The 12,534-nt window shown below is 41.8% G+C and overlaps 1 protein-coding gene across 3 annotated transcripts in view; it reads right to left on the reverse strand.

Annotated features, from left to right (window-relative positions):
- Positions 1 to 12,534, reverse strand: part of NALCN (sodium leak channel, non-selective) — a 316,125-nt gene that overhangs the window by 80,345 nt on the left and 223,246 nt on the right. For all 3 annotated transcript variants that reach the window (XM_044250049.1, XM_044250048.1, XM_044250050.1), the window contains 2 exons: positions 3,676 to 3,812; positions 1,373 to 1,511 (listed from right to left, as the gene is read on the reverse strand). In XM_044250049.1, coding sequence (XP_044105984.1) covers positions 1,373 to 1,511; positions 3,676 to 3,812 — 276 coding nt within the window. The remainder of the gene's footprint in view (positions 1 to 1,372; positions 1,512 to 3,675; positions 3,813 to 12,534) is intronic.

Consider the following 12,534-nt stretch of genomic DNA (forward strand, 5'->3'; position numbering starts at 1 on the left):
ATAAATGGAAACCCTTGCACAAGAAGAGACATACTACAGAGAAATCATCATCATTATAGCTGAGAACAAAATCAGAGAACCTCAGCAGAGGACCAGATGCTGTGGAGAGGGAAGGGGGAGACATGGGGAGGGGGTAGGAGAAAAGAAGCAGAGGAGAAAGGCACAGGTAGGAGGAAAGCCTAATCCTTGAGGGATGGGGGTGGGGGAACAGAGAATCTTAAAGGATGAAGGAGCTGGTATTCGATCATAAGCAACAGAAAAAGGGCAGCCACAATTCAAAGGAATAAAATAAACTAAGACTTCCAAAGTAAAACACTTGCAAGTGAATTAGATGCTTTGGTGAACTCTAATGTTCAAGACCTTTTACAAAATCTGTTACTGATCTTTTCTTTTCTTTCCTTCTTTTCTTTCTTTCTTTTTTTTTTTTTTTATGGGGAGAGAGTGAGTGAGTGGGAGGGTGGGCAGAGGAAGAGGGAGAGACTCTTAGGCAGGCTCCACGCCCAGTGCAGAGCCTGACACGGGTCTCCATCTCACCTCCCTGAGATCATGACCTGAGCTGAAACCAAGAGTCAGACGCTTCACCCACTGAGTCACCCCGGCACCGCAATCTCTCATTTTCTAACTGTGGAATGTGAGGGAAAATATTCCCTATCCACTTTTCAATGATCAAGAGATAAATCACAACATGAACAAGCTAACATACGTAGCGATAATTCCTGCCACACACTAAGCATGCGGAAGTTATTTTAACTGATTTCAGAGAAACTTGCTCTGGTTTTTTCCCCCTGAAACAGTAACTGGAATAAACATGGTCTCTTGCAACAGGCAGCCTACAGGCCACTGTTAAACCTGGGCGGACCGTTAGTCATCAGTCTTCTGCACGTGAGGAAATGTGGGGTTGGGGAGGCTCTCTACCTCTCAAAGTCACAGGGCTGCTATCTGGCACAGCACAAAAGCTGATGTGGACAAATGCGGAATTAAAATTAATAAATTTACAAATGTCAGGTTTAATGATTTCTTCTACAAACAAAATTATTTCCTTCATTGTTCTCTTGAGACATTAGATGTCAGGACCCCACATAAGCCCAAAGTTATGTAGTTCTTTTCTCTATCGTATGGTGTATGCTTAAGAAAACTTTGGTAACTTGAAGTAGTGATTCTTACTTTTTCTTAATTTAAATTTCATTAGTTAACATTTAGTGCAATCTTGGTTTCTGGAGCAGAACTCAGTGATTCACCCCTTCCTTACAACACCCAGTGCTCATCACAACAAAGGCTTTCTTTAATCCCCATCCCTCATCTGGCCCCTCCCCCTCCCACCTCCCCCCACTCCCTCCACCACTTCTCTATTCTCCCTGGATAAGATTCTTACTTTTTGGTCGATGTATTTGTTGTCTTCGATTGCAGACCGTTTGGAGTGATCACACGAGGAAGAGGTGGACGGAAGGCTTCGTAAGAGGCAGCAGGTGTCCTGTTGCTGACGATCAATGAACTGCTTCATGAAACTTTCCCTTTGCAAATGAAGGACACACGTGTCAAGCATCGTTAATGAAATGGATGGCATTTTACACTGATGTGTTTGCCTGAGCGCAGATAAAGGTGACAAAGGTTCAAAGAAAATAAGACTCATCATGCTAAGAGTAGTGTTTAGACTTAGATAGCAAAGTACTTAATTTAGAGAAAGCTTCTGAATTTTAAGTAGTTTTCTTTAAAAAACAAAACAAAACAAAAAACTAATGTCCCTGAAATAACTTTTAAGCAATAATTTTCAGTCATTGATGGTATTTTTTTGAATCCCATTGTGGTAATACTTTTTTTTTTTTTTAATCCCCTCTAAGACTTGGAAGAATTAGTTCATCTGTCTGACTTCTACTCATCATAAGAATCCTCAAGAGATAATTTTACATTGAAAAACTCAAAATAACTCAAAAGAAGCTTGCTTCATCTGATCTCCAAAGCATGGTGAGAATTCAAATAACATCTTTTCAAATAACTACTAATCTTGAATCTAATTTGTAGCTCTTTTATACTTCCTATTTTGAAGTTAAAATTTTTTAAAAACCAGAAATGCAAATATATTTCCATTTGAATTTTAAATATTATGGCACCATAACCAGTCTTATATTTTTATAATGCCCCCACACAATTATTTTAAGAACAGTTACATTAAAATGTCACACTGGGGACACTTGGGTGGCTTGGTTCGTTAAGCAGCTGACTCTTGATTTTGGCTCAGGTCGTGATCTTAGGATCGTAGGATTGAGCCCTGCATCAGGCTCCTCACTCAGCATAGAGTGTGCTTGAGATTCTCTCTCCCTCTCCCTCTCTCCCTACTCTCGCTTACACACATGTGCGCTGTCTCTCAAAAGAATAAATAAATAAAATCTCTGGGAAAACGTTATAGTTCCTTCATGCAAAGTGAAATAAGCCACTCACAAAAAGACAAATGGTATATGATTCCATTTACATGAGGTACCTAGAATAGTCAAATGCATAGAGGCAGGAGGTAGAATGGAGGTTACCGGGGGTTACCAGTATAGGCAATGGGGAGTTACTGCTCAATGTGTATAGCTTTTTGGTCTTGCAACAGAAAGAAAAGGGTCTGGATGTAGTCTGCATAAGAACATGAACGTACTTACCACTACTAAACTGTACCTTTAAAAAGGATTAAGATGATAAATTTAATGCCATACGTATTTTAGCACAACATTAAAAAAATTAAATGCACATGCAATGCTAAAAAAATAAAAAATCTCATATTGCAACTGTTTGGTTCTATTTGTAATTTTTGAGCTACAACTGAAATAATAGCCTTTAATTATTAAAAATAAATGTTTTAAACCATCATTTATGCAAATGCTTCACTGGAGGGCAAAGTAGTAGGAAACCAAATTAGCCTAAGTGGGAAATGCCATGTTTTTTTCTTTTAAAAATGGGAGACAAGGGGCCATTAGAGCTTGAGGAGAGAGTTTTGGACAAGCCATCTCACCAGGGTTTTCCTTCTAAGGTTGTATCTATGCTAAATTAAGAACAGGTTAAAGATGAGAAGGAAGGAGGTACCATTTTCTCCCATAATAGTTACATTGTTTATGATGCATAAAGAAACAATAACAGACTTAACATGCCTTTAAGCCAGTCTTTATACAGCAATACTGTTCTTCGTCTAAGATGTATTAAAGAATTTTTAAGCTTGAAAAAAAAAAGTGGAAGACAAAACCTATCGTAATCAGACATGACATTCTAAATGAACGCTATTACAGTAATACGGAAGCCTGACTGGTGGCATTTCTCTATTTACTTGAGAATAAAAGGCCACAAGAGGCACGTTTATCCTTATATGGCTGAAGGTCAGAGGTTGGGGTCTACCTGCAACCTTGAGCATCTGTGCCAGTTACCTGGGGAGTGGAATCCCTGAGGAGCATCTCAGGGAGAAGCAGGAGGAAGCAACCTTCTTGTTTTGGTGAACACAACCATCAAATGACTATTCTGAATATATTGCTTAAAGGGGACAATGGTTTTTAAAACAGAGCTAGAGAGAGTAGGAACAGAAATAACTTAAAAATAGAAAAAAAATACTCTCTTTCAAACATGAATTTGAAAGAAGGCCTGAATCAGATTTAAGATAAATCCTTGACAGTGTATGTGGCATATACAACAAAATAAATGGGTTAATACCTGATTTTAGGAACGGTAAAATCTGAAGGAAGCTTTGAGATTTTCACCATTTGCGGTCGGTTTGGAAATTTCTCAAAGATTCGAAGTCGCAAAGGGAGCTTCTCTTTGGTGTCCGCGTTCGCTTCACTTTGCTTTAACTAAAGAAAAAAACAGGCAGAAGGAAAAGGGGAACTTACTGTATTCTGAAGTCCTAGGTGGCCACCAGCTTTTTTTGCATCGGGGAACAGTGAGTTGGCGCACGACGAACGGTAGATGGCAGCAGAGTCCCACCAGTGCGCTTTCCCGCCCGCCACCTACCGGCCCAGGGCGCGCAGGAACTTGAACCACCCGCAAAACAAAACCCAAACTGAACCAAGCAAAAAACTAAAGCAGACAAAATAATTCGAAGAAGAAAAAAAAAAAAAAATTAGGTTCTTTTATTGCTAAATATAAACCCCCTTTCACACCAACCATTATTTTTATTGTTTACTTAACTCTAGCATATACAGTAACATAACAAAATTCATTTTATACAGATGTGTGCTAGAACAGGAAACCAAAAGAATAAAAATAAACGGAACTCCAAAGTCTCCTAAGTGGTAATACGTGTAAAGAGCGAAACTGTCAGGAAAACGAGTCATTTATTCCAGCAGATTCAAAAAGGAAAGCTCAAAACGGAAACGACACATTTGGTACCTACAGGGAGACTTATTTATGTCATTATAAAGATGCTTGGGAATTATTACATTATATGTCATATTATTACATTATATGTCCTAAAACATCTTTGCAAGAAATGACAAGCAAACGGTATTCATCATCTATCATCTGTCTATGTACAGGATGGTTTTTCTATTTTTCCCATCTGTTTAATATTTCTACAAATTAGAGGTCAGGGAGCCTGAGACATGACATCATTAAATGGCACCAGGGCTGAGCGAAGGAGCCTTCGTAAGGGTAGATCTGACCGGCGGAACCCTGGCCTGAAAATTGGAGTAGGGTGCTTCTGCCCCTCTCACTGCACCTTATTCTCTCTCTGAGGCTGCCTTCTCTTGCAACCTCCCTTACTTCTCTCGGAGCTCTCTATGACAAGGCTAACCTCTCCACGTGCGCCCATCTCCGGTTCCGCCCCCTGGCCTGCATCTCGGAACCCTGATCCTGTCCCAGGGTCCAGCACATCAGGCGGCCTCGCTGAGGGGTTCAGGAATCATGTTTCCAACACCAGCAGCTCCTCATCCCTTGCTGGGTAGACTTTTACTTTATAATGCCAGCCTGTCTCCGGCTTGTGGAAAGATGAGCAGAGGAGGCCGAGAACGTTTTTATAACTCTTATAATTGGTAGAAAGGTGGCAACTCTTCCCTCCTCCCCAAGCGGGGGGTGTCCAAACTGGCCAGAGAGGACAGGAGCGCTGCCTTTGGGGGAAACACCCAATTTCAATACAATATATGGCTCAGTTGTCCAATTGGTTGTGAACTCATAGACTATAGGCTTATTTCTAGTTCAGAAGATGTGCCTCATTTCTCATCGACTTCAGAAACTGTTTTTACATTTCTGTTTCGTATAGTATTAATATTTTACGGTAGCCAACGTATGTCTTATTTAATGTGGAGGCTTGTCCGTGGATTTCTGACTTGGGTGGGGACCTCATTTGGAGAAGAGGAGGCTGGGGTTCGTTGCCTTCCTCCCTCCCCGATGGGACCCCCCGCAGCATGCTCCCCATCACCTGATGGCTCAGATGGTGAGAGTGATGAGGAATTAGCTCTCCAAGGTGCAGAACACATCTCATTTCCATGAGATACAGGCAATTAAAAAAATGGCTCCGGGGGCGCCTGGGTGGTTCAGTCGGTATAATGTCCAACTCTTGGTTTTGGCTCATGTCGTGATCTCTGGGTCGTGAGATCGAGCCCCACAATGGGCTCTGCGCTCAGCAGAGAGTCTGCCTGGGATTCTCTCTTTCCCTCTCCCTCTGCCCCTCCCCAGTGTGCATGCGCACTCTCTCTTTCTCTCAAATAAATAAATCCTGAAGCAAAAGAAAAATGGCTCCATATATAAACAAAGAAATTCATAAGGAAGAGACTTATTTTCTGGCATAACTGGCAGAAAGATATTTTTCAGTGGTAAGAAGAGCACAGAGAAAAAGAAAACGCAGTTAATATGTTAAATCAGACCAGAGAGAAAAGCGATTATATAAGGCCAAAAACAGGCCGAGAAGATGGGACAGAAATGAGGTATTTAATTCATGCTTTGCTGACTCATTTATTTACATATCGGTAGAGTCACTTATAAATCAAACCCCAAAGGCCAGCTTCCCTGTGAAGTTCTGGGGATACAAAAGTATCTAAGACACAGTATTTGCTCTCATGGAGCCCACGTTGTCACAGAGAGATGGGTCTGTACACAGATAATGACAAACGTGAGAGCTGTTCTAGCTGAGGTACAAAGTGCCAGAAGCTCAAGGTAAGGAGCAAAGGGGGAGAGGAAAAAAAATAAGATGATGTGGGGCGCCTGGGTGGCTCAGTGGGTTAAGCCTCTGCCTTCGGCTCGGGTCATGATCTCAGGGTCCTGGGATCGAGCCCCATATCGGGCTCTCTGCTCAGCAGGGAGCCTGCTCCCCCCACCAACTCTCTCTCTGCCTGTCTCTTCTCTGCTTGCTTGTGATTCCTCTGTCAAATAAATAAATAAAATCTTAAAAAAAAAAAAAAGATGATGCTACTTTTATTTCCAGAGGTTTCTCCCAGGATGCTGGAGGCTGGACTCTCCAAATCAAGAAGCCAGCAGTGCCGTGTCCTCTCTGATGGCTGTAGGAAGCAGTCCTTCCTTGACTCAGCTTCGTGGCAATCCTGGTGTTCCCTGAGCCACGTATGGAGCCCACGTTGTCACAGAGAGATGGGTCTGTACACAGATAATGACAATGCTGCCTCACTGCATTATCTGCCTCTGAGATCACAAGGCCTTCTTCCCTGTGTGTTTCTGGGTCTCTCTGGGTCTCCTTTTCTTTTCTCTGACAAAAATGCCAATCATTTAAATTAGGGTCCACCCTAAGGCAGTGCGATCTTGACTGATCATGTCTGCAAAAATCTAATTTCCAAATAAGGTCCCATCCTGAGGTTCCAGGTGGACATGGATTCTGGGGGTTCACTACCAAATCCACTACCTAAGGTCGTTGAAATTCCAGCATGTGGTGACTTGGACACTGTTTCTCTTAACCGTGAGACTATCAGGCTAGGAGGACAAGCGTCTCAGGACAAGGATCCTTGCAGGGGGGCGGGTGTGTTTCATTATTCAGGTCCGGCTACAATATTTGACACAAAGTAAGCTAAACAAACATATGTGGAATGACTAAGGACACAGTCACTGGCAGAACTACACCCTTCGGCAGATAACTTGCAAATGAAAGAAAGAATTTTAGGTTTATCCGGAAGGATAGAGAGATAAGCAGAAAATATCCATTTGCTGATTGCATACGTTTGTTGGCGTGGGGTGTGAGTGTCCCTAGATTCATAGAAGAGAATGAAGTCAGACTCTTTGCCATTTCACCTGACCTTCCTGCTACCATTGGTGAACCGATAAATGTTTGGAGTAAGTTTAGACATAATATTTTGTAGCATTTAATCAAATATCCTAGAATATCATGGTTAATATATGTAGGTTACCAGTATTAAAATATAGTCCCCTTGCCTAATGTTTTATTTTATCTTTTTAAAAGATTTTATTTATTTGAAAGTGAGAGAATGAGAGAGAGAGAGAGAGAGAGAGCACAAGAAGGGGAGGGTCAGAGGGAGAAGTAGACTCCCCGCTGAGCAGAGAGCCTGGTCCAGGATTCGATCCCAGGACTCCAGGATCATGACCTGACCCGAAGGCAGCCACCCAATCAACTGAGCCACCCAGGCACCTAATATTTTAAAAATGGAACTTGTCTCATTCTATTTTGCGTTAGAGTTACTTATTCCTTCCCAAACTTGTAAACTACTCAGGGAGGAGATTCTATTTTAATTTACTTCTTTTTAAGAAAGGTTTTATTTATTAATTGAGAGAGAGAGTGAGAGAGAACACAAGAACGGGGAGCAGCAGAGGGAGAAGCAGGCTCCCTGCAGGGAGCCTGATGTGGGACTCCATCCCATGACCCTGAGATCATGACTTGACCTGAAGGCAGACGCTTAACCCACTGAGCCACCCAGGCGCCCCTATTTTTAACTTACTTCTATGGTACCTTCTAGACATTAGAAATATAGAACTGTGAATCAATGAATTAGAATTCATCATGAATTGAGGATGGAATTGTAAGACCACAAGGAGCAAAGGAGAAGGTCTTTTTGATGACACAGAAGGTTCTTCAGGATCCTGCAAATCATCTCCAGTGGCAGATGTCATGGCTCCCCAGAGGTGCAAACGGGCCCGTTAAACCAAACAAGGACTGGTGGATGCATGGATGGCGGATGTGTCAGATCTCACTGCGGAGGCACTGGCTGGAGTCTTCTATGAGCAAGAAGGGGCCTCTTTGTGAACAGCAGCTGCCATGTGCCCTGTCTGCCGTTCACAGTTAAGCAGCATCAACCAGAGAGGAACACCCACAGCCAGTAGCCCAGCCAACCCTCTCCCAGGCACACAACTACCAGAGTCATACCCACATGCCCACCACAGCCTCGCCAGCCCACGGCCGTGCCCAACCGTGCACTCCTCAAATGCCCATCGTGACATTTTTATGAATTTGGGTCAATAAACTGTATCCAAGTACGAGGATCTGGGTGAATTTTACACACTAACGTTGAATGAGCGAATCCTGACAACACCCACGAGGACATCGTGAATGTGTCCATTTATAGAGAGTTAAAACCACCGCTCCACCCTACGCAGTGTCTGGACAGCGGCCGTGCCGGGATGGGGTGAAGTATTGTGACTAGAGCATACATGGGGAGGGATCCTCAGAGAGAGTTGATCTTCTGGGTGCTGCGTGTGTTCAGTTCATAGAAGTTCAGCGAAATGCCTTTTTCTAAATGGATCATAGAACGCAATAAAAAGTTCAAAAGAAAACAGGACCATGATGGAGTGGAGCCAAGTCATCTAATTCTTACTTCACTGCGATGAATCACCATAACCTGGACCATGTCTCCTTTCCCAGTCCATGCCCTTGGTCAAGACGCAAAATGAAAGAAAAAAGGCCCAAGAGCAAGACGGGACTGGCGTGTGTGCGGACGGTGCGGGGTGGGACAAGGTTGAGGCAGCCGGGGCACACCGAAAAGTACCACCTGGTTCTTAGAAGCCACTTTCAAGTTTCTTAATACATGATAAACCCTTTCAGGCAAACCTGTCCCCCTTTCTTGCATGTAAGCACAGATTTCTCCACGATTAAATGTACTTTGATGAAATGAGTAATATGGATTATGTTGAGTATACAGGATCATAATTTAAGATCAGTATACCATACCACAAAAGAAGACCTAACGAATAGTCATTGCAATTGTAAATCTTCACTTAAAAATCATTCCAAAGATCATAACCCTGGAATGGAAGGAACCTAGCGGAGCAAACCCAAGATTTTAGTCTTTACGTTGAAAAAGCTCACGTAAAGACCAACACAAAGGAAAGAGTTAAGAATGCCTTCAACGGAGCCCGAAGTCTGGCTGCCACGAATAGGTCTGAGGATAGATTTGTAACAGACTCACAGGGTTAAACCAAAGCAAACCAAACCAAAAAAAAAAAAAAAAAAAAAAAAAAAACCCACATTTGCAAAAAAGAAATCAGAATCCAAGAGAAAAATTCAAACCTTGAGCTTTAAAATATATAAATCATCTAAGCTCGGTGCTATTCTGTGGCTCTGCATCTGTCTCGAGGAGATATGGTTACACATTGGGCGGCTGAAAGCCTTTTGCTTTCCTTGTGCTTCTCAAGAGAGTCTGGTGTAATTGCTCTGTGTGACACATACCCTGTTCTGCCTCATCGCTTCCATCTTCCATACCCCAGCCTGAGCTTTCTTCTGTTAAAATATTCAAACATTATTCAGTTTTCAGTTCCTTTCTAAACGTTGCAACAAATAACTGAATTGAAGGATTATGTTAAATAAAAATTTTTGTAATTTCTGGTGTGCTCTTTGCAAAGAAAACAATTTAAAAGGCATTCAGACTTGGGAAAGATTCTCATTTTAAAATCTAGCTCACACTAGTTTGAAAAAATGCGCATAGACCTGTAGGTTAATGTAGCTGAAGAGTATTTTTTGGCAGTTCGATCTATGAAAAATGGCCACATTACAGGCAATCTGGAGAAAAAGGTTCCTCTCTGTTACCCGAGTCAATTAAGGCTGAGTTCTCTTTGTTTCTTTATCCAATGGCTTTGGCCAGTTTTGCCGGATCTATACATGACACAGTAATTCAGAACTGAGACTCTTCCTAAAGCATAAACTATTATTTTTCCAGCAAGTTTCTCTTGCTATTTTGCATCTGTGATTTTACAACCCCCATTTCATGGCTTCTGGGTTAAAACAGATGGGCTATCTGGAGTAATGATCAAACGTGTTGTTTATTAATATCCCTGTGTCCCTGTGTTCCTATAAAACCTCAATCTGAAATATAAAGATTATTCCTCACTAGGCTGTTGAGTCCAATAAAGAGTTTCTTAGAATGGAGGACATTTTCTTTTCTTTTCCTGGGCAAAAGGCCATCAGCCACATGACCGAACATAGATAGCACTACGATACACGTTAAAGCAAAGTGTTTTAAGTCACTAATTCTCCCCTCCACCCCCAACTTTTATAAAAAGCCTGGAATATATCCAGTACTTCCAAGGTCAAATTGGGGTTTTATTGATACACACCAGAGGGCTCTATTTCTTGGCTTGTGGATGACAAAATATACATTTAAATATGACAGCTGGCACCACAAAATGTTCCAGTAGCTTCATAACATCAGTTGATGGATATCATGTGGTATTTCTTTCGTGACATCGTTCAACAGACTCAGAGGTGTTATCAGTCACCCTTACAGCCTGGCCCTGAAGAAAATGGGGGAGAGAAGGGCTGTTCTTTGGGGAGCTGGTGCCCTGGGAACTTAGGAGGCTGTTTTGTGCTTCCCGATTTGGGAGACCAGCAGAGCACTTACGAAGCGCTCTTACTTTATACTGTCGTATGAGATCCCCAAGACGTACACAGTGCCAAACCTACGATCTTACAGACTTGACATGTCCTGAAGGTTACTTTGGGGAGCAGTGTGAGTACCAGTTGTGACAAGGCTAGGCTAGCCAAAAATGTAACGTAAGTGTAATGTAAATGTAAGTAACATTTTTGTTACTTACACAAATGTAAGTAAGAGGGAGGAAAACCCTATTCAAAACCAGATACCAAATTATGTTGAATGGGTACGTTTTCCTTATATGATGGTCCCTTGAAATCCTATTAATGGACCTAATGATTTCATAGAGTTAGTAGTAATGAACAGTTTGCTTTTGGTATTTTTTCTCCCCTAGGTCCCAAACACCTCTATTTTACATTATATTTCTCTTGTGTTATTCAACCAAGACACAGTTGTTTCCATTAGGAAACTTAGTGAGTCATAGAAACATGTTCATTATGATAAAAAATGCATTTTTTGCTTCACTTCAGATGAAATTATATTAGGATTCCATGTAAACTAGATAGTTGGTTCTTGTTATGAGACAAATATTCAGGAGGTAATAGGAAAAAGACCACACCAGAGGGAATTCACTATATATATATATATATATATATATGCACATATATGTGTATATATATATGTGTGTGTGCACATATATGTGTATATATATATTTATGTGTGTATGTACATATATATATATATATATATATATATGTATATATACGCTCACATAATTGTCCTCCCTGTTTTGATTTAGAAAACACTGGAGAAAACATAGTCTCCACAAAAACAGTAAAAAAAGTAAGAAGATGTGGATTTAAAATTTCTTCAGTTTTACAATCCCTTAACCACTTTGGATTTCAACATCCTCAAATGAAAAAGGAGGATCTTCCTTCTTTTATATAAATGCCAGATACATAAGTGAGCGAGCATATTGCCTATAATTTGAATTACTCAAGGGAAATGTGCTATAACATCCCCAGCTCTCACGATGTCACTGTCAGTACTCGCTCTGCAGGAAAGTGCGCTCATCTCAGCAAGTGGGGACGAATGCAGAGGACACTCACCCGCTGGGCCATCCACCCTCTCTCCTCCATCCAGCATGGGACTCCCTCAGCCTTTCCCACTCTCCAGCTTCTGCCTCTCACCGTGTGGTTTATTTTCTCAAGACTCTTGATTTACATAGAGAGTGCCGGACATTTCTCCTGATCTAGTGTTCTTCCCCAGTCCCCTCCCTTTTCAAACTTCTGCTCAAAACAGTCTGCTGTTCCTCTTCACTACCCTCCTACTCATCTTCTATCCTCTCTGGTTCAGATTCAGGTCTCTCTCCAGCCCCTAGGAGGGAGGATACTCTCAACCAGTCACCCACATTTCCCGTGCTGCTGAAGCCAGCGGCCACTCAGGCTTCTTGGGTTTTTTGTTTTGCTTTGTGTTTGTTGTTTTTTTTTTTTTTTTTTTTTTTTTTTATCTTATGCCTCTCCTTAAACTCCCCTAACTGGGTTTCCATCTTGCCCCTTGAATCTTGAATCCCATTTTCTTTTCAGAACTCTTGAAAAAGAAACACCATCATGTTCCTGGTCCTTAAAGTAACACAAGGATGGTCAGTTGTGTGTAGAAGCATAAATGGCATAAATGACCTTCTCTCCCCTCCACCCACCACCTCCCCATGCCTTTCTTGCTCTTTCTACTCCAACAATATTGGCTTGCATGTTCCTCCCACAGTCCTACTTCAGGTCACGGAGGTGTGCTTGTGAACATACCTCACTCTGTGCCCCCT

The sequence above is a fragment of the Neovison vison genome, chromosome 5, assembly GCF_020171115.1.
Source record: "Neovison vison isolate M4711 chromosome 5, ASM_NN_V1, whole genome shotgun sequence".
NCBI classification, from domain to species: Eukaryota; Metazoa; Chordata; class Mammalia; order Carnivora; family Mustelidae; genus Neogale; species Neogale vison.